The sequence below is a fragment of the Salvelinus namaycush genome, chromosome 9 (assembly GCF_016432855.1).
Source record: "Salvelinus namaycush isolate Seneca chromosome 9, SaNama_1.0, whole genome shotgun sequence".
Classification (NCBI taxonomy): domain Eukaryota; kingdom Metazoa; phylum Chordata; class Actinopteri; order Salmoniformes; family Salmonidae; genus Salvelinus; species Salvelinus namaycush.
In genome coordinates this window covers 15,257,385-15,280,437 of record NC_052315.1, presented here as the reverse complement: position 1 = coordinate 15,280,437, position 23,053 = coordinate 15,257,385, and the positions used below count along the sequence as shown (strand labels likewise).

The 23,053-nt window shown below is 39.8% G+C and overlaps 1 protein-coding gene across 1 annotated transcript; it reads right to left on the bottom strand.

The window, feature by feature from the left end:
- Positions 1–123: 123 nt before the first annotated feature.
- On the bottom strand, positions 124–21,850 carry si:ch73-40i7.2 (FYN-binding protein 1). Its single transcript, XM_039000931.1, has 16 exons — positions 21,760–21,850; positions 19,377–20,028; positions 10,285–10,381; positions 10,013–10,122; positions 9,738–9,775; positions 9,583–9,620; positions 9,193–9,328; positions 8,238–8,400; positions 3,499–3,670; positions 3,369–3,388; positions 3,210–3,270; positions 2,373–2,436; positions 2,048–2,204; positions 1,844–1,877; positions 1,648–1,688; positions 124–401 (listed from the first exon to the last, which is right to left on the bottom strand). Exons 1-16 carry the CDS (start codon positions 21,760–21,762, stop codon positions 358–360), a joined length of 1,830 nt encoding a protein of 609 aa, XP_038856859.1. The 5' UTR covers positions 21,763–21,850; the 3' UTR covers positions 124–357.
- Between the last annotated feature and the right edge of the window lie 1,203 nt (positions 21,851–23,053).

Here is a 23,053-nt window from a genome sequence, read left to right as displayed (position 1 = left end):
TAGCTTTTGGTAATAAATTCCATGGGAATGTCAATAAATGTATCATCTTTTTAAATTATTCTTCTAATTCTTGGGAGGATAATTTTGTTGAGTACACGAATAAAATATGAATAATACACAAAATACAACTGACAAAAAAGTATTTATTATTCAAACTCATCTCAAGAAGCCCAGCCACGAACAAAGCATAGTGTATTAAATAGTTCTACAAGCAAATTCGAGCAAACAACAATCATGCCATGATTGTTTCAATTCTTAGGACATTTGTGTGTGTGTGTGTGTGTCTCCCTGGAAGACAAGCATTAAATTGTCAGTCCAGGATTGGTGATCCATGTTGGTCAGGAAAGGAAAAGGGTTTCAGTGGATTGTGTGATCATAGACATTGTCATTGTCATAGATATCTGTAAGGAGGAGAGAGAAGGTCAAGAAAGGGGTTAACTCCTTGTACTTTTACTACTTTGCATATATACTGAACAAAACTATATACGCAACATGCAACAATTTCAACGATTTTACGGAGTTACAGTTCATATAAGCAAATCAGTCAATTGAAATAAATAAATTAGGCGATAATCTATGGATTTCACATGACTGGGCAGGGGTGGTTTAAGCCTAGCCACTTGGGAGCCAGGTCCAGCCAATCAGAATGAGTTTTCCCCACAAAAGGGTGTTATTACAGACAGAATTACTCCTCAGTTTCACCCTTACAAAAAAAGATTGCAGTTTTGAAACTGCAGTAAAGGTGCAGTAACTGCAGTCGACTCTGGTATTTTGGACGCAGTAACTGCAGAATAACTGCAGTGTACTGCAGAATTACTGCAGTTAAAAAAACGGTGTTATTTTGGACGCAGTATTTTCCTGCATACTGCAGTCATATTGCACTCTTACTACAGTTATACTGCAGCGTGCTGCAGTTATACTGCACTCTGACTGCAATCTTTTTTCATAAGGGCATCAGCTGGTGGCTGGTCTCAGATGTGGCTGGTCTCAGATGATCCTGCAAGTGAAGAAGCCGGATGTGAAGGTCCTGGGCTTGCGTGGTTACACGTGGTCTGCGGTTGTGAGGCCGGTTGTACGTACTGCCAAATTCTTTAAAACGACGTTGGAGGCGGCTTATGGTAGAGAAATTAACATTCAATTCTGTGACAACAGCTCTGGTGCATATTCCTGCAGTCAGCATGCCAAATACACGATCCCTCAAAACTTGAGACATCTGTGACATTGTGATGTGTGACAACTGCACATTTTAGAGTGTGCTTTTATTGTCCCCAGCACAAGGTGCACCTGTGTAATGATCCTGCTGTTTGGTCAGCTTCTTGATATGCCACAACTGTCATGTGGATGCATTATCGTGGCAAAGTAGAAAGGCTCACTAACAGGGATGTAAACAAATTTGTGCACAAAATTGGAGAGAAATAAGCTTTTTGTACGTATGGAACATTTCTGGGATCTTTAATTTCAGCTCATGAAACATGGGACCAACATTTTACATGTTGCATTTATATTTTTGTTCAGTATATATTACATGAGCTCATCTGGGGTCTGTGACTCCTGATGTTGTGTCCCAAAGCTAGATTCATAATATCACTTCAGAGTCAAAATATACATGTATTTACAGTAAGCATAATTCATTCAACAATAACTTACCGTTAATATGATCAACATCGTCGTAAACATCCTCCCCTTCCCTGAAAAGGAATATTGAAAACCATATTAACCAAAACATTATGACACAGTTGTCAGCAGCAAATTATGATACCAGTGACTGACTAACAGAGACTATGGCTATTCTGAATCCATATTCTACCAATAATTGTGTTGAATAAATATATAAGAAACCTACGCCTGAAGAAGAACAACCCTGGGCACATATCCATCTGTGAGAGAAAGAAAATTAATGAACAATTAAAATAATGACACTCATGCTGACAAAAGTAATCAAAACAGGGAATTCTCTGCAATCTCTAATTGATTAGGCTGTAGCCTAATCAAATATACAACTGACTTTTACAGAAATTTTTCACAAGAGGGCAATGTATTCACATACATTTCCCCTGCTCGTTGCGACACAGGGCTTTCTTGTCACTGGTGAGTTGAATTATCTCCAGGATCTCTCCTTGAACCACAGCTAGATCCTTCCCTCCTGCCTTCTTGATGCTTGCGTCAACCATCATGCAGTGTAACACCTTAATCGGTCCCTCAAACTGACAGAACAAAATAAAAGTTATGTTTATTTTTTCATATGATTTGGTAATGTCATATTATTAGGCGACTAGTGATTGTGCTTTCAGAGTAATGTGTACACATGAATTGCGGTAAAAGCTATTTTTAACAGTTCAACAGATATGCAAGAAGAGAAAATTAAGATTTACCTTAAATTTTTTTCTGAACTCTTGTTCATCTTTCTCCAGTTTCTTGCTCATTTTTGGATGTAGACTGGAACATAAAGACAAACATGTCCTTTTTTGTCTGATCACAAAAGTAGTTTTTGTCCTCTTTTAGTAGCCAACTTTCTTATTTATGCTTTCTTATTGTTAGCCATTAGCAACTACTTTATTTATATACAGTGCAATACATGCTCTATGCAACAGACAAGTTAAACTGTATACAAGCTTTGATTTTCATATTTTAAGTAAACATACAGGCCAAAGTTGGCAAGCTATTAAAGCAACACCACACTATGAAAAACCCCAGACAGAGGAAGGCATTTGACTTTTTATTTTTTTTATTTCACCTTTATTTAACCAGGTAGGCTAGTTGAGAACAAGTTCTCATTTGCAACTGCGACCTGGCCAAGATAAAGCATAGCAATTCGACACATACAACAACACAGAGTTACACATGGAATAAACAAAACATACAGTCAATAAAACAGTAGAAAAATAAGTCTATATACAATGTGAGCAAATGAGGTGAGATTAGGGAGGTAAAGGCAAAAAAAAGGACATGGTGGCAAAGTAAATACAATATAGCAAGTAAAACACTGGAATGGTAGATTTGCAGTGGAAGAATGTGCGAAGTAGAAATAGAAATAATGGGGTGCAAAGGAGCAAAATAAATAAATACAGTAGGGGGAGAGGTAGTTGTTTGGGCTAAATTATAGATAGGCTATGTACAGGTGCAGTAATCTGTGACTTACTCTCCTGTGTATCGGGAAAAGTACTAAAATAAAAATAATTGAATTAAAAGATACTGTATATGAGGAATACCTTATTTCAGGAGGTGGAAGGGGGAAGTCATTGTTAATTCCTTGCACATCATCGTAGTCATCTTGAGAGGGAGAGAGATAGAGAGAGAGAGAGCGAGTGTAACATAAGCATACTACATGAACAACTTAATGGAAAATGGTCATTCACAGCTCCACTTACCCTCCTCCTGAGTCATGCTGCTGTAAGAGAGAAACATATCAATCATATCAATCACTTGCATTCAGGTTACACTGTTTCAATTACAGACAAAGTTAAAGCAACATGGTATATTTGTGCTTGCGAGAGCTACCTGTTCATGTTATCTGAGGAGTCGACATCATAATAAATGTCATTGTCCTCAAAAGAGACGGGAGGTGGAGGTGGTGGTGGTGGCAGTGAGGGGTCAGGGGCTCTGGACAGTTTGAGTTTACGTTTCACTTCCTCATAGTCCACATCCACACATGTGTTAATGATGTAGCCATCTGCAAAGTAACACTTCATTACTGGTTTTTGGTAGCTTTAGGTACACGAAATGTGTGGTTTTCAGCATTGTCACAGCAAATATGGACTAAGTATAAAATATGAAACATATATGGAATTGTTTAGGGACAGATCAAAATTTACTGGAGTGGGGGGTGGGGCTTGTCCAACTCCAGATGTCATAAAAAAAATGTGCCCCCTCCCTCCCCAATGTAAATGTTTTTTTCCCCTTGTACTGTAAAAAACTATGCACACCCTCCCTCCTCATAAAATGAACTCTAAAATAATGATTACCACCACAAATAATAACTGTAGCAACCTTGTGTTTATGTGGATATTGACTTGACCACTTCAGCATGGTTTTGTAGCACAGTTGATGCCAAGCAGGGCTACGGGCCAGAAGGTTGACCACCACAGACAAGCTCACTCTCCCTGCCTGTCTCATTACACTATGATGATAGCTGGCTGCAGACAATGATCAGCTAGGGGGAAATCGCATTTTGATGCTCAATTTATAATTAGGTTTCTGTGCCAATGCACCACACACAACCAATAAGCAACACATAACTGCATACCGATTACCGACTTCGAGAGCTTCATTATGGTTTGCATTTCAACACCACAATCAAATAGAGTATGTCAATCTCAACAAACAGATAATTCATCCCTCCCTTATCAGTATCGAAGGCTTGGCTTGACAATCTCAGAATGTCAATCAACTTTTTGGTGTTTTGTAACAGATGTCTCTTTCCATTCATCGAATGTCCGGGGCGCATTCGTGTGGAGTGGAGTGGATGAACATGCGCAGGCAGCCTACAGTACAAGAGACTTGAAGTAGCCTAATCAGATTAAAACATTGTGATTAGTTGTGATCATGCCACTCATAAAAGGTGGTACATTTTAAAAGTTAAATTACAAATAGTTTGGCTATATTGAAGGTTAGAGCTAGAGGTCGAGGACTAGAACGTGTGTTTAGCTTTCCTGAATAACTGGGCCTGCTGGGAGCATAGGTCTATGTGGCCACTTGGATGACTTGGGAGAATGATGACCCGCAACAGACAGCGCATCAGTATCAGAAGTAAAAATACAGCTAGACTGTCCACAATTGATCCAAATGGAAAGAAACATTGAAATAACAGGGCTTTTGCGCCATTATTCAAATTACATTTTCACTGCAGTTTACAGCCTAGAGTAGAATTGTACTGAATTATTTTTATTATTTAAAAAATATATATATTTAGTCTTTATTTAACTAGGCAAGTCAGTTAAGAACAAATTCTTATTTACAATGACGGCCTAACCCAGCCAAACCCAGGTGACGCTGGGCCAATTGTTCACCACCCTTGTGAAACGGCCTGGAATCGAACCAGGGTCTGTAGTGACACCTCTAACACTCAGATGCAGTGCCTTAGACCACTACGCCACTCGGGAGAATTGTACTAACTTGAAAACTATAATGCAATATTCATTGCACTGTGGTGTTGTAGGCTATTCTAGGTAATAAGAAGGATAATTGTATCGTCACCAAGGCAATATAAATGTAATTAACCGTATAACGGATAAGTGAGGTGAGCCAGCAAAAAATATATATATACAGTTGAAGTCGGAAGTTTACATACACATTAGCCAAATACATTTAAACTCAGTTTTTCACAATTCCTGACATTTAATCCAAGTAAAACTTCCCTGTCTTATGGCAGTTAGGATCACCACTTTATTTTAAGAATGTAAAATGTCAGAATTATAGCAGAGAGGATTATTTATTTCAGCTTTTATTTCTTTCATCACATTCCCAGTGGATCAGAAGTTAACATACACCCAATTAGTATTTGGTAACATTGCCTTTAAATTGTTTAACTTGGGTCAAATGTTTCAGGTAGCCTTCCACAAGCTTCCCACAATAAGTTGGGGGAATTTTGGCCCATTTCCCCTGACAGGGCTGGTGTAACTGAGTCAGGTTTGTAGGCCTCCTTGCTCGCACACGCTTTTTCAGTTCTGTCCACATATTTTCAATGGGATTGAGGTCAGGGCTTTGTGATGGCCACTCCAATACCTTGACTTTGTTGTCCTTAAGCCATTTTGCCACAACTTTGGAAGTATGCTTGGGGTCATTGTCCATTTGGAAGACCCATTTGTGACCAAGCTTTAACTTCCTGACTGATGTCTTGAGATTTTGCTTCAATGTATCCACATAATTTTTCTTCCTCATGATGCCATCTATTTTGTGAAGTGCACCAGTCCCTCCTGCAGCAAAGCTCCCCCACAACATGATGCTGCCACCCCCGTGCTTCACGGTCGGGATGGTGTTCTTCGGCTTGCAAGCCTCCCCCTTTTTCCTCCAAACATAATGATGGTCATTATGGCCAAACAGTTCTATTTTTGTTTCATCACACCAGAGGACATTTCTCCAAAAAGTACAATCTTTGTCCCCATGTGCAATTGCAAACCGTAGTCTGGCTTTTTATGACGGTTTTGGACCAGTGGCTTCTTCCTTGATGAGCGGCCTTTCAGGTTATGTCGATATAGGACTCGTTTTACTGTGGATATAGATACTTTTGTACCCGTTTCCTCCAGCACCTTCACAAGGTCCTTTGTTGTTGTTCTGGGATTGATTTGCACTTTCGCACCAAAGTACGTTCATCTCTAGGAGACAGAACGCGTCTCCTTCCTGAGCGGTATGACGGCTGCATGGTCCCATGGTGTTTATACTTGCGTACTATTGTTTGTACAGATGAATGTGGTACCTCCAGGTGTTTGGAAATTTTCCAAGTTGTTTAAAGGCACAGTCAACTTAGTGTATGTTAACTTCTGACCCACTGGAATTGTGATACAGTGAAATAAGTGAAATATAAGTGAAATAATCTGTCTGTAAACAATTGTTGGAAAGATTACTTGTGTCATGCACAAAGTAGATGTCCTAACCGACTTGCCAAACTATAGTTTGTTAAAAAGAAATTTGTGGAGCAGTTGAAAAACAAGTTTTAATGACTCCAACCTAAGTGTAGGTAAACTTCCTACTTCAACTGTATATATAGAATAAAATAAAAGTTGAACGTCCAAATCAACTTAAAGCATCTACAAAATGAGTTTTGCAGCGACACAATTCGAAAGGAAGTCTACAGCTGAATTGTTTCCTTTTACTGTTTGTGATTCACAAATGATTATTCCCATAATTTGATTAACCGTGATTCAACCAAACCCCCAACTACTACAATGGCGAAGCACATCATTCGGTTAGTGAAAAATTATTGTTAAAAATAATCAATTCATATGAATTGAAGGAATCACTACATTAGTTTTCACTATTTTGATAAATGTGAAGAGGGAATCCGTTATACAGTAAATTAAATTTGTAGTCTAAACAAGATCAATAAGATAGCTTTTTGAGCTGCGTGTCTCCTATCAGCTAATCCTCTATGTTCTTGTGGATTTATATGGAAAATATGCGCAGATTTGAAGGATTTTATGTGCAGTATGATTGCTAGTTAACCTATTACAGATCTGGGCAAATTATCCACCTACCACTATTGTCACTATGTATAGATGGGCAAGATAGAGTTGACTGTATACTAGGAGTGCAGAAAAGCGATGTGCTTAAGGGAAGTACCAAAACACCTTAATAAGGGAGGTGCATTCAAGCAGATGAGGAAATGTGGCTATATGATGTGCAAGTAGAGATACTGGGGTGCAAAAGAGCAAAAAAATAACAATATGGAGATGAGGTAGTTGTGTGGGCTATTTACAGATGGGCTGTGTACAGGTGCAGTGATCGGTAAGCTGCTCTGACAGCTGATGCTTAAAGTTAGTGAGGGAGATATGTCTTCAGCTTCAGTGACTTTTTCAATTCGTTCCAGTCATTAGCAGCAGAGAACTGGAAGGAAAGGCGGCCAAAGAGGTGTTGGCTTTGGGGATGACTAGTGAAATATACCTGCGGGAGCGCGTGCTACAGGTGGGAGGTGCTATGGTGACCAGTGAGCTGAGATAAGGCAGGGCTTTACCTAGCAAAGACTTATAGATGACCTGGAGCCAGTGGGTTTGGCGACGGATATGTTGCGAGGGCCAGCCAACGAGAGCATACAGGTCGCAGTGGTGGGTAGTATATGGGGCTTTGGTGACAAAACGGATGGCACTGTGATAGACTACATCCAATTTGCTGAGTAGAGTGTTGGAGGCTATTTTGTAAATGACATCGCCGAAGTCAAGGATCGGTAGGATGGTCAGTTTTACGAGGGTATGTTTGGCAGCATGAGTGAAGGATGCTTTGTTGCGAAATAGGAAGCCGATTCTAGATTTCATTTTGGAATGGAGATGCTTAATATGAGTCTGGAAGGAGAATTTACAGTCTAACCAGACACCTAGGTATTTGTATAGTAAAACCTGCAAAATGGGGATTGTAAACAAGCGAAAAAATACACTACCGTTCCCTGTGCCCATTAAAAAATCACACTACCCTCCCCAAATCAAAAAAATAAGTTAGACAACCCCCCCCCTATTTTGGACCAGCCACCTCACCCCATTAAATTTAGAACCGTCCCTTAGTTCTATAGAACTTAACAGTGTTTTACTTACAGGTGCCAGTCTGTGTGCGGGCTAGCCACATGCCCCCAGGATTGTTCTTAACCCGTAAGATCTCCACACTGTCTCCCTGTCGAACAGTTAGATCCTGCTTGCCCCCCTGCCAGTCATGTCGAACCCTGGCCATGTGAAGGACCTCTATGTCCCCAGTCCCCAGCTGTGGAAGGGTACAAATAAACACAGAGGGTTGTAAAGTGGTGTTTTTAGACTGCAGAGATGACTGAGATTTATGTTCTGCATGTGAGATTACATTACTGTATATCTATATTTGGCAAAACACCATATGTAAAAGGCTCACAGAGATGTATTACAGGTGTGTTCCAGAATTCCCAACCTGGTCTCAGACGTAACATAGTAAACGTAAATCCGGGACACTTAAATTAGTAGGATATGTTACGTTTGGTATGGTTACATAAGACAGATGGCTAATTAAGGCATTTTAGTTCATGAGCAACTTTTTAACTACTTTCTACTTTTTAGCTTTGCATTTACTTAGCATGTTAGCTAACCGTGACACTAACTTTAACCCTTTTAGCTAACCCTTCCCCTAAACCTAACCTTCACCTTAACCCCTAGCCTAGCTAACGTTAGCCAGCTAGCTAGCATTTGCCACCTAGCTAGAATTCGTAATATATCATACATTTTGCAAATTCGTAATATATTGTACATTTTGCAAATTTGTAACATATAATATGAATTGTAATTTGTAACATATCATACGAAATGGGTGATAGACATCCACATATAAATACATACCATACGAAATGTAACATATCATACTAAATGGAGTGTCTTGGATTTAAATACAGAATAATGAGAAATGCTCTGAGACCAGGCTGCAGCACCATATCCAAAACACTGGTATCAAATGTAGCAAGTGTGTTATGACAAACATTACTGTTTGGGGGGATTTATTGATTTGTTAGCGCATGGAAATGTGGCATATCACCTTGAATTTCTTTCTGTATTTGTTTTCCCTTTCCAGTATTTCCTTTTGCTCTCTCCTCTCCTGCTCTTTCTGCCACCTCAACTCTTTCTGTTTATTCTTATCAGAACTTGTGGTTTTCACCTCCTCTTGGTTGCCTCTGAGATGGCAAAAGACAGAGACATTAACGGGTCAGTGATTATTTGAAGTGGACAGCTATTGCGCCTATATAAACATGTTATAACAGATATGTGAGTATCCAAGTGTTTTTTATTATTATGCTTGTGATATTGGCTGTTTAAAGTATGCTATGCCAGCCATTGAGTTGTCTACTTGTAAGACAAGCATAAACCCAAGATACCACGTACTGTATGTAGGCAGGGGATCAAAGTTGTATTTCAATACTATACTTACTTATCAATCATATCATAGACCTCACTTTCATCGCTCCCCTGCAGCCAGGAATAAGAACATAGATGTCATGAAAAGCATGTGTATCAAGAACAGTATTTCAGAAATAATTCAAAAGCAGTGTTCTGCATTGATGGTCTGTGTTCCTATTCTTTCACCTTATCTATTTGTGAAGAACTATTTTCATTCCAGGAGTCTGTAGGTGAAATAGCAGAAAATATAATTCATGACATGCATGAACAAGCGATGAACATGTAAAATACATACATTATGGGATGATGGATTGAGAAACTATATGTGTATATAATTCAACCTTTCACATAAATCATACATTTACGATTTAAGAGTCATCATGATTCAGCCCTAAATTCACAATAGCTAGTGAATCTCTTGCATGTGTTCATGGAAATATAGTAGTTATTTTCAGACATACCACTTTTGTCCCAGCTCCCTGGGTGTTTTGGGTTTGGAGGTGGGGGAGGTGGCTTTACATCTAGGCCTAGGCCTATGTCATCATATACCCCCTGGTCATCCTCGGAATGTCTAACGAGACAACAGGAATCAGAGGGAAAAAATACTTACGTGAAAAATGTGGCTTTTTTGTTCCTGTAAATCCAGTTTCCAACAGAGTAATCACAAATTGTGTTCATACTATCACTCAATATTTAACACTCAACACTTGACATTTCAAGTGAGCACACTCACACAGGGGTACACTGCCGTGGTAGGCTGCTGGGCTTGGTTGGGAGTCTTGAGGGGCCAGACAGACTGACCATCCCTGGAAGAGACTTACTGCTGCCACCTGAGGAAAAGAAACAACCTGCACTGTAGGTCTACAGTAGGTCTTCACCACCTAATTCAACATTAACATATATATTGAAGGGCAATGCTCTGCACCAGCAGCAGCAGTCTGAGAATTTATTTTGATCATTCATTTCTTACAGAAGATACTGTTCCGCATGTATACAGTAGGTCATTCAAAAATACTTTTTAGAGAGAGACGTTTTGAGGTTTTAACTGGTAACTAGATAAGGCACACTGCATATTATACAGGTTGCAAGTGAACAGATACCTTTCTTGTGTCATTATGGTGCTTACAGTAAGTCCATACACGTATTCAAATAGAATAGACACTGGCTGGAATGCGGTTTTAACCAATCATCATCCAGGATTAAATCCACCCATTGTATAAATGTATTCAAAACAGTCAGTTTTCCATTTTACACTTGTACGGAAGGGGGGCTTTTTCAAAGGAAATTAAGGCCTAGATTAAGGTCAGACCCACACTAGCCGACACCCGCATAATGGTTGTTTTGGCGGTGTCAGAGGTGGAACTGCATTAGAGCTGTCAAATCCACAAGCGGCTCCCAGCATTATACCTAAAGCGGAAATTGCCATTGGCTGCACGAAGTCGCATTAAGAGAAATCCCATGCAGCCTTGTTTACAAGTTCGAACAGTGGAATATGATTTTTAATTACTCCTCGATTAGGCTGATAGAAATCCTTATTTAGTTTAAAGATTTTCAATTTGGGTGTCATTTTTTCTATATAACCTACACTTTCTAGTTCTAATGCGATTGGGACGGGTGTGGCTTTGTGACACGGTCCACACGAGCAGACGCTGTGATTCGACAGCTCTAAAGCAGTTACACCTAGCCTGGCTGACGCAACCCAGGTGACTCACAGCGCAGGGAGAGCTGTGACCACATTAGTCTAGAAAGGAGGCTGTTTGCTAATGCAATAATCGCTCAGAAATTGTGCGATGGGTTTAATTGGTTCTCTCAAATATGCTTTTTCCCTGGGGGTTTGAAGTGTGTGTGGCTGTGCATGTGGGTTTGATTGAGATAGACACAGAGGAAACCCAACACAGCCCCTTTCCTTATCGACGCATTGTGCCAACAACATCAAAGAGTCATACCAGACTCTGGTCGAGAGTTCGAGAGTTACAGTGCGTTCAGAAAGTATTCACACCCCTTGACTTTTTCCCACATTTTGTTGCGTTACAAAGTGGGATTAAAATGAATTTAAGTGTAATTTTTTGTCAACGATCCACACAAAATACTATGTAATGTCAAAGTGGAAGAAAAATTCTAACATTTAAAGAAAATGTTTATGGAAAATAAAACACTAATATACAGTATCTTTATTAGATAAGTATTCAACCCCCTGAGTCAATACATGTTAGAATCACCTGTGGCAGCGATTACAGCTGTGAGTGTTTCTGGGTAAGTCTCTAGGAGTTTTTGCACACCTGGATTGTACAATGTTCACCCATTATTATTTTTAAAAATCTTCAAGCTGTCAAGTAAGTTGTTGATCCTTGTTAGAAAGTATTTTTGAAGTCTTGCCATAGATTTTCAAACCGATTTAAGTCAAAACTGTAACTAAGCCACTCCGGAACATTCAATGTCATCTTGGTAAGCAACTCCAGAGTAGATTTGGCCTTGTGTTTTAGGTTATTGTCCTGCTGAAAGGTGAATTTGTCTCCCAGTGTCTGTTGGATTTTGCCTGTGCTTAGCTCTATTCCATTTATTTTTATCCAAAAAGTATTTTTCTTTAAAAAAAGGCCTTGCAGATGAAAAGCATACCCATAACATGATGCAGCCACCACCATGCTTGAAAATATGAAGCGTGGTACTCACTGTTGTGTTGTGTTTGATTGTCCCCAAACATATTGCTTTGTATTCAGGACAAAATGTAATTTCTTTGCTACATTTTTTGCAGTATTATTTAAGCAACTTGCTGCAAACAGGATGCATGTTTTGGAATATTTTTATTCTGTTACAGGCTTCCTTCTTTTCACTCTATCATTTAGGTTAGTATTGTGGAGTAACAAAACTAACTTGCCTGTATCTTTGTCGTGACTGGGTGTATTGATACACCACCCAAAGCCTAAATAATAACTTCACCATGCTCAAAGGGATATTCAAAGGGATATTTTTTATTACACATCTACCAATTGGTTCCTTTCTTTGTGAGGCATTGAAAAACCTCCCGGATCTTTGTGGTTGAATCTGTGCTTGAAATTCACTACTCGATGAGGTAGTCATTCAAAAATCATGTTAACCACTATTATTGAACACAGTCCATGCAATTTACAATGTGATTTGTTAAGCACATTTTTACTCCTGAACTTATTTTGGCTTGTCATAACAATGGGGTTGAACACTTATTGACTTAAGACATTTTAGCTTTTCATTTTTTATTACACTGAACAAAAATATAAACGCAACATACAACAATTTCAAAGATTTTACTGAGTTACAGTTTATATAAGGAAATCAGTCAATTGAAATAAATTAATTAGGCCCTAATCTATGGATTTCACTTGACTGGGAATACAGATATGCAACTGTTGGTCACAGACACCTTAGGGGTGTGGATCAGAAAACCAGTTAGTATCTGGTGTGACCACCATTTGCCTCATGCAGTGCGACACATCTCCTTCACATAGAATTGGTCAGGCTGTTGATTGTGGCCTGTGGAATGTGGTACCACTCCTCTTCAATATTGGATATTGGCAGGAACTGGAACACACTGTTGTGCAAGTCGATCCAGAGCATCCCAAACATGCTCAATGGGTGACATGTCTAGTGAGTAGGCAGGCCATGGAAGAACTTGGACATTTTAAGCTACGAGGAATTGTCAAATCAAATCAAATTTTATTGGTCACATACACATGGTTAGCAGATGTTATTGCGAGTGTAGTGAAATGCTTGTAAATTGTGTACAGGTATTTGCGACATGGGGCTGTGCATTATCATGCTGAAACATGAGACGATGGCGGCAGATGAATGGCACGACAATGGACCTCAGGATCTCTTCACGGTATCTCTGTGCATTCAAATTGCAATTGATAAAATGCAATTGCGTTTGTTGTCCGTAGCACCCGTCAGCAATTGCTAATAACTCATCTGCAACCGCTGATGAAGTGAAAATCTGAGGCCTGCACCCAACTCTAACCTGCAATTATAGAAAAAATGCGCTATAGGCTACAGTCAAAGACAGCAGAACAATTTTTTGACAGGGGGTGCAGGATTTGTTTTTGCCTGATTTAAATATGTTTCTGCTTATAATTCCTGACATTTTGGTAAGCTATTTGTTAGTCAACTTGTCTATAATTAGACACAGTTTGCTTCTTTTTTTTGTCATTATATTATATGACAGAGACCAATAAGGACAAATTGTCAGGGGTAGTCGTCTCAGGAGAACGCTGTGACATCACAATGGGACTAGGTGGCGTTATGATGATGCTGGAGGGGTGTGATGTTCTATCGAGGGAACAAACATGATTGTTATGAATCCTTTTTTGTTTTGCTATATACTGTATGCAACAAGATTTGAGTTACAAAATAATTGTATTATTGTTATGATTAACTCAATATTAACTAACTTAAATCTAAACTGTACAGTTAGATGTTTACGTCTCTCCATCATACTTATGACAGTGTCATGACGTTGCCCTCTTTGGGTACAGCGAGTACCATCCCCCTCTCTCTGTCTCCTACAACTAGGCTGCTGTGGTCAGAGAGGTCGTAAATTCATGGAGGAGATTATCTATAGAGACAGAGTGAAGTTTCATAGAGAACAAAGGAATTTCTTCCACCTCACAGAACTTGAGGTCCGAACAACATTTATGTTCCGGAGAAGGTATAAAAGATCGGTGAAGAATCCAGCTACGAACTGGTCCGTTTGGTACAAGTTTGTAAAACTCATGAGAGACGGTGCGGTGCATTCGGAATTGAATGAATGTCACTCTGAACTATCCATTCTAACCACAACAGAGAGAGAGACAGAGAGAGAGGACGGAAACTCTCCAACAGAAACTAACTTTTCAGCAGAGATCCCGACGACACACTGAGCGTAAATATATATATTGATTGCAATTGTTCCCGAATGAGTGAGCGTTCATGTGCAAAGGATTAGCATTTCAATTGTTATAATTATCAACCGTGTGTTGTCTTATCTCAGTCGACCCCCACTTCCCTTTTGTACAACAAGCCGCCATGCCGGTTTAGCCCACTAGGGAAACTCCGTTATCATTTCCTTGTAACTATCAACTGTTTGTTTATGCATTTCTGTGAATTACTTAGTTAGTAAATAAAGGATTTAAGACAATTTATGTATGGATGACTCATAGTGAAGACTGGGTTCGTGCAGATAACCAACAATTTACGACGTTTGGAATGAGACTAACGTGAGGTAAAGTAAATAATTCATTAATTCGAAGACTAATTGATCAGATATAAAATATCTGAAAAGTTATATTAGGAAAATTCTAACTTTGTAATCTGAATATTTTCCTTGGTGCCCCGACTTCCTAGTTAATTACAGTTACATGATTAACCAGTTCAATCACGTCATTTAATAATAGTAAAGACACGACAACAGTTACATCAATCTTTCCACTAGTTCCCTGGAGAACCTCTATGCTCGTCATCGTGTGTGTCCCCAAATGGCATTCTATTAGCTAATAAGGTGTGCACTATATAGGGAAAAGGGTGTAATTTATGACATAACAATTGAGTGCATTTGATTTAGGCTTAATTTTGGCACACTACAATGATACACTCCATTCATAGTGTTTCACTTGATTTAGAACTTGTCCCATTTGGAATATAGAATGAATGTTACACTCAGTCCATACTTCGTGAGCCAAATTCCATGCACCCATTGAACTGAAGTTACATTGGCTTTATCCAAAATGGCAACCGATTCCCTATATTGTGCACTAGTCAAAAGCAGTGATATGGTGCCCTTTCCAATGCAGACATTGACTGACCGAGGGCTCCGAAGTGGCGCAGCGGTCTAAGGCACTGCATCTCAGTGCTAGAGGCATCACTACAGACCCTGGTTTGATTCCAGGCTGTATCACAACCGGCAGTGATTGGGAGTCCCGTAGGGTGGCGCACAATTGGCCCAGCATCGTCCGGGTCAGGGTTTGGCCGGGGTGGGCCGTCATTGTAAATAAGAATTTGTTCTTAACTGACTTGCCTAGTTAAATAAGAAACATATATATGTCGTCCTAGAAGACTAAATAAACCCTTGCTCAACAGAATAATGTCATAGATCGATAGAATGAATGCTTCAATATAGTTGACATGGTAAAGTTTTCTGTCATCTTTCACGGAGCAAAGACGTTTAGGGACTGGGGAGAAAATACAATAACGCAAAAAAAAAAAAAAAAACGGAAAGATTTCCTGTGCAAAATGTCTAAATGATATCGGTTTGACTGGTTGTAGGGGGGAAAAAGCAAAAAAAAAGTGAAAATAACCCATCTGATAAGATTTCAGTTAATCTTCAATGCATATTTTATGTGGTTAAAATACTATCAGCTTTTAAGATGCTTTTATGATGAAGACAGCACCTCTACAGATGGTGTCTAATTAAGCATAGCATTCTCTCAAGATGCAGAAATAAATAAATCATATTTCTCCACTCCTGTTCCCTAGTCCAAATTTCGCAGTTTGCAGTTTTACTGCAAGAAATGCTTAATTCTGCAGGAGTTATTATTAAGGATATGTGAGAGGTTATAGACCTACAGTCAGTGTCCAGATTTCAGTTTCAATTTAACCAATCTAAACAGTAGGCTACAGTTCCCTTGACATGCCATAGGCCAATTAAATAGTCCACAAATGTTGAAGTCTCGTCTTGTGACTGTCGAATTTGTATAGTGCCTCACAATCATCACACATAACATAACAGGTGTTCTGCCGAAAATCTCCTCCCTGACAGAATTCTCACCCCCCTCCGCGTTCTTCATTGTTGCGACTTGCTTGCTAGTTGAGATTTCTGCTCTTCACTCCGTTGTCAGTTTAGCCTACATTTCACTGACCTTAGTAGCAGAAAGCATTTTTGTCTGCAGTTTTCGGTTTGGATATTTGTTTCAAGTGTATGTGGCGGTTCTAACTTGTATGGCGCCCTGGGCGAACCCCACCTTCAGCGTCCGCGCCCGCCCCCGCCCACACCTAGGGGCACCCGGGGCCGCCCCCGGCAAGATGCTGCCCTGGGCGGCTGCCCATGTCGCCCGTACCTAAATCCGCTGCTGAATTTTGTATTCGTCTATAAATAAATCTCTTTGCCAAAATTCGTCATCTCTCTCAGGTCTTATTCGACTAGTATTTTTGAAAGTGTAAGGATAATAATTCAGCCATAATTGTTTTGAAATGTTTATTGCTTGCCAACATTTTACTCCCCCTCTATGTTTAATTTAACACACATACATTAATTATTAATTTCGGTTGCCTATCCTGACGTGAAGTTTGTTCTGTAGAAAGTATTTGACTCTGATGTGTGTTACAGAAAGTATTTAACTCTAGCCACAAAATTAAGGAAATTAGAGTGGGGGGGGGGGGGGGGGGATTCTGGCAGGGGGGAGATTTTCGGCACAACACCGACACTGCTATCATCCTCTTTTGCCACTTCACAAAATATTTTCCAAACATTACTTCTCTGGCCCTCCCTACTCTTTATTTTCAACTCTCCTTTTGCAGCTTTTGTCTTATTGCATTACACTTCAACAATGTCCTTTTTTTACCTCCCTTAACTTTTTCTGCCCGTTCCCAAAAACATTATTTGTCGATTGGCTGAGTAGGCTATTTGGCGAGTGTACCGTTAAGCCCTAAAGTTTAGATTTACACCATGCACAAACCAGACGTGTGCCTGCGTACTCGTGCGCCATTGTGCTCAAATTGATTTTGACACCCCACACCAAAGTTCAGGACACACAGGTTGAAATATCAAAACAAACTCTTAACCAATTATATTAATTTGGGGACAGCTCGAAAGCATTAAACGTTTAAGGCATTTTAGCTAGCTTGCGGTTGCTAGTTAATTTGTCCTATTTAGATAACTAGCTTGCTCTTGCTAACTAATTTGTACTAGGATATACACATTGAGTTGTTATTTTACCTGAAATGCACAAGGTCCTCTACTCCGACAATTAATCCACACATAAAACGGTCAACCGAATCTTTGGATTTTATATGGCGATTGGCAACTAACTTTCATAATAAGGCGTATTACCATAACTGACCTCAGTTCATCTTTCAACCACCCACGTGGGTATATGCTTCTAAAAAAATCATCAAGGACAACAACCACCCGAGCCACTGCCTGTTCACCCCGCTATCATCCAGAAGGCGAGGTCAGTACAGGTGCATCAAAGCAGGGACCGAGAGACTGAAAAACAGCTTCTATCTCAAGGCCATCAGACTGTTAAACAGCCACCACTAACATTTAGTAGCCGCTGGCAACATACTGACTCAACTCCAGCCACTTTAATAATGGAAATTGATGGAAATTTGTGTAAAAATGTATCACTAGCCACTTTAAACAATGCCACTTAATATAATGTTTACATACCCTACATTACTCATCTCATATGTATATGTATATACTGTACTCTATATCATCTACTGCATCTTGCCATCTTTATGTAATACATGTATCACTAGCCACTTTAAACTATGCCACTTTATGTTTATATACCCTACATTACTCATCTCAGATGTATATACTGTACTCTATACCATCTACTGCATCTTGCCTATGCCGTTCTGTACCATCACTCATTCATATATCTTTATGTACATATTCTTTATCCCTTTACACTTGTGTGTATAAGGTAGTAGTTGTGGAATTGTTAGGTTAGATTACTCGTTGGTTATTACTGCATTGTTGGAACTAGAAGCACAAGCATTTTGCTACACTCGCATTAACATCTGCTAACCATGTGTATGTGACAAATAAAATTTGATTTGATTTGATTTAAAAGCCAATGAGGAGATTGGAGAGACAGGACTTGCAGCGCATCCCGTGCCACAAATAGAATCAACTTCTATTTTAGCGCCTGGTAATGCAGTCACTCGTTGGCGCGACGCGACCCGTGTGGTCAGCATGTTATACACTAATACCCTAAAATAATGAACGACAAACCTCAATGTAGCCTATATAAATTGCACAATAATTATACATTTGTTGATTTTTTTAAAGGTATTGTTTCTCTTTATTCAACCAGCCCGCCACCCACCCCTTCAGCCAATATTAAATGACCCCTAAACCCATCCGCCCCGTGGATATAACCGTGGAGACTGCGGGTTATGAGTCAACCCGTCCATCGCTACTGCCCATACCATAACCCCACCGCCACCATTCTTTTTACAATGTTGAAATCAGCAAACCGCTCGCCCACAAGAGCACATACAATTGAAACAGGGATTCATCCGTGAAGAGCACACTTCTCCAGCGTGCCAGTGGCCATCGAAGGTGAGCATTTACCCGCTGAAATCGGTTACAATGCTGAACTGCAGTCAGGTTGACCCTGGTGAGACTGTAATGATCATGCTGTTTAATCAGCTTCTTGATATGCCACACCTGTGAGGTGGATGGATTATCTTGGCAAAGGAGAAATGCTCACTAACAGGGATGTGAACACATTTGTGCACTAAATTTGAGAGAAATAAGCCTTTTGTACATATGGAACATTTCTGGGATCTTTTATTTCAGCTTATTAAACATAGGACCAACACTTTACATGTTGCGTATATATTTTTGTTCAGTATAATCTCAAATGTTCTTCAAACACAATTCCACTTTGACATTATGGGGTATTGCGTGTAGATCACAATCAATTTAAAAAGCAGTCTGTAAAAAGTAAAGGGGTGTGAATACTTTCTGAAGGCACTGTAGGTGTTAGCCAAACTAAGTTACACCTCCGACACCGCCAAAACACCAGCTATGCCGGTGTCGGCTATCGCCGGTGACCGCTTGATCTGATCTAGGCCCAAGCTGCTTACCTTCAGTCTTCCTTAACCCTGGGCGCCCTGCAAGGTGTGGTGCCCTGGTGTTTCTCTGATGGGCCTGCAGGTTGACGTGGGGGGGTCGTCTGGGCTTTATGGGTCTGGGGCCCTCAGAGGGCAGGGTCCTTCTCAGGGGGGTTACCTCCGTCAGACTCCTCTGGCTGGGTAGGGAGGGGTGCGCTGGCTTGGAAGGGGCGGTGGGTACTCCCTTGTGCGTTAGCATTATATTCTGCAGGCGCTCTCCTGTGACCCTCACCTTCCCTAGCCTGTCAGTGTCTGAGGGTGGGGGTAGAGGTCGGGGCAGCTCCTTGGTGGCTCCATGGGGGCGGTGTGATGGTGGAGGGCGGGGGAAGACACCATGAGGCTTGGGGATGGTGGATATGCCCTCCAGTTCAGCCCTTACAGGTCGTGGTGGTAGTCTCTGAAAGTCGGGTGTGGAGCTTGATCCAGAAAGTGGTGGTGTGGGAACCATAGGCATCAGTTTATGTCGGACCCCTCCATTTGCTGTAACACCGACATCTGCCAACAACGGGCCTCCTCTACCAAATCCTGGCAGTGGAGATTTTGGAGAAGTACTATCTTGGCTACCTGCCATGTCAGCCTTGGCATGGAACCTGGCCCTCAACGCACGAACATCCACACTCTCCCCCTGACACAGATACAGTAAGGTGAGAATGCGGCTCAGTTTGTAAGCAGGAAGTTAGCAGAATAGCAAAAACAAGTGCAACCACCCCCACACACATTTCTCTTTCTTCACACACCAATACTGAGGCATCATTCAAATGAGGGAATGCACACGTCAAATCACTAGCGGTTCCTGATCCTAGCATCATTACTACCACTAAATGACATTATAGGCTCAATAAATTACTTGCTCTGACCAATATAAAGTCTCTCTCAAGCACCAGAGTGAAAACACAGGTACAAGTCTTTCTGAATGTGCTACTATCAGAGAAAGCTGATAAAACTGAAAGCTATTATTTTCTTTGAGACACAGAGAGATATTTCAATAGATGTGTGAATAGTGTTCTCTGAGGCACATTTGACATGTTAGGTGCAACTAAACCAAATGTCTTATGCAAGTGAAACTACCAAAGAGCCAGTAAGGGAAGATGTTCTGAGATAGAGGTCATGGCACAGTAATCAATTAGGTCAGATTGTCCACAGACAGTGCACTTTTATGATCAATGCTACTTCTCTGAAAAGTTTAGAAAAACCCACACTCAAAAATCATTACTTCAAGAGCAAAGATCTTTGCTGAATAAAGAGTTAAAAGAATAAAACAATGAAGAGAAACAGGAAGTAACTACAACCACACACCTATTCACCCCGTGTATCACTCTGCAATGGTTGCCATAGAAAATGCAGTAGCAGTCTTAAATGGGCCAATGAGGTGCATGCTTTGCTAGAGATATTTTTCTTGTGACACACAGAGGAAATAAGAAAGACCTGTCTGTGGACCACAACAGATGGAGCCTATCTGTCATTGTTCTCAAGCACTTGCTTACTCAAAACAGAACTGCATGCCCTTTAACATGATCATTGCCTCCAGAACTTTCCAAAATTGTCTGAAAGAGTTCACATGAGTTATTAACATATAGTTTGTTTATGGCATAGGTGTATAAAGGTTAAAGGAAAATGTGATACCAAATAACAAAACACAGATTAAACAAATATCTAATCTAATAGGAGAGAAAGTGTGTGGATCCATTGTGTGTGGAATGCTGAGTGTTAATAATTAACTGGTTATAACAGTGATCAATAATTCCCTGACTGAACCACCACTTCTTACACAGAGAAATAACAACTAATCAAATAGCTTGAGTGCAATGTTTAAATGTTCAACTTAATTGAGACTGAATATATTATTTCCAGACTATATCCTGATGATCAATTCAAACTAGTCCCTTGAAATAACATTATTCAAGACATTATTTCGTTTTTTAGGTACTTAAATCTAGGCTAATTCTCTTCACATCTTCAGCATTTAAGTTTGTATATTTTCGTTGAATCTAAACAAAAATGTATTAGCATTTTTTGAATTGGAGAACAGTGAAATCAATCATGTCCAGTCTAATAATAAGTGATTATTGTGTCTCATAAGAGTAGATGTGAAAGTCACTCTTCAACCAAAAGAGATTGGGGTTGAACATATGGTTTATAGATGCTCGAGCCATTGACATTTCATTTCACGCATGTATTTGTAGAAGCGCAAAAAATGCGACCTCAAATAAGAAACGCGACCTGTTAGAGAGAATACGGGCTACAAAAAATGTCATAGACAGTAAACGATTGTTATAGCCTATATATATGCTGTTTAATATTCATCGTTTGCATGTTTTTCCTGTGTCGTTTCATCAATATTTAAGTGATACTTTACCATCTTTGTCCGTTTGGAGTTTAACTTAAATTTAGATGAAAATGAAGTGGTCCATGTTGAACTGTGTCATTCAAGGATGCTGCGCGACACTGTTCCGTTTGTTACACAATGGATATCTCCAATGCTAAAATCAGGAAATAGGTGGGGCGGGTGACAAAAGGCTACTGTAAGAGTTAATTTATATCACGGTAAAAATTTGAATCTGAAGGTTAATTATAGGCTATGGATTTTTATTATGAAATGCATGTGATACACAACAGTCATTTATTTGAATGACTGTCTTTTGATTTGATTACCATTTACGAAGCTTCTGTTCCTTTAGAAAAACTTTTTTTTAGTAGGCCTAATACCATTTAATCAAAATTGGAGATGAGATACTCATAAATGTATTTCACCTGCATTACTTGATAAAAAAATTCTGACAAACATGATTTATGAGCATTCATCATCCGTCATTATGAGATCCACAGCATGCATGGATGTCACTTTCTAGAACATAAACAACCACTTTACCTTATTTACATAAATGGAGGAAATATAAAATTCACATTTGTCTGACATTCATGGGCATTCTCAGAATTGTAAACAAGTTCGGCTATGAGATCCCTCCAAAACGAAAGCATGTTAATGTAATTTTCATACAATTTACTTATTCAGCTAATAAGCGTATTCACAAAAATTTGTAAAGACTGCTGAACAACCTACAAAGAGAATTGCCGTTGAGCTGAAATTCACAAATGTACAACATGATCAAAAAGCAATGTAAAACCGTACCCTAGTAAACCGATTCATACCAACACACTATAATGGTCCGTGTACAGTATATCGTGGAAGTATTTATCCTACATTAACCAGGATGACATAATCATTTCTCCGCTCATTATCCTATCATGTAATTATGCTACTAAGTATTGGAACGCCAATGCCAAGCACACAGACATGAAGATAACAGCATTTCATTGGCTCATCCCTGGGCTGGTTTGTTGTTAGAGGTGGGAGAGACCGGCTGCTGCTGGAGTCCCTCTGCGCCGTAGGGCGTGTAGTTGAGGGCAGAGGTTGGATAGCTCATTGTGTTCGGGAAAATAAGATTGGATTTTCGTGTGGCTCGGTTGGTAGAGCATGGCTCATGCAACGCCAGGATTGTTGGTTCGATTTCCACGGTAGATCAATACGAAAAGTCCAGAGATGTAGTTTTAATTACTGTAAGTCGCTGTACTATAAAATGTTCTGTGCACTGTGCATATGAACCAGAACGTAATTATTGTCCGCTTACCAACTGGGACATAGCTTAAAA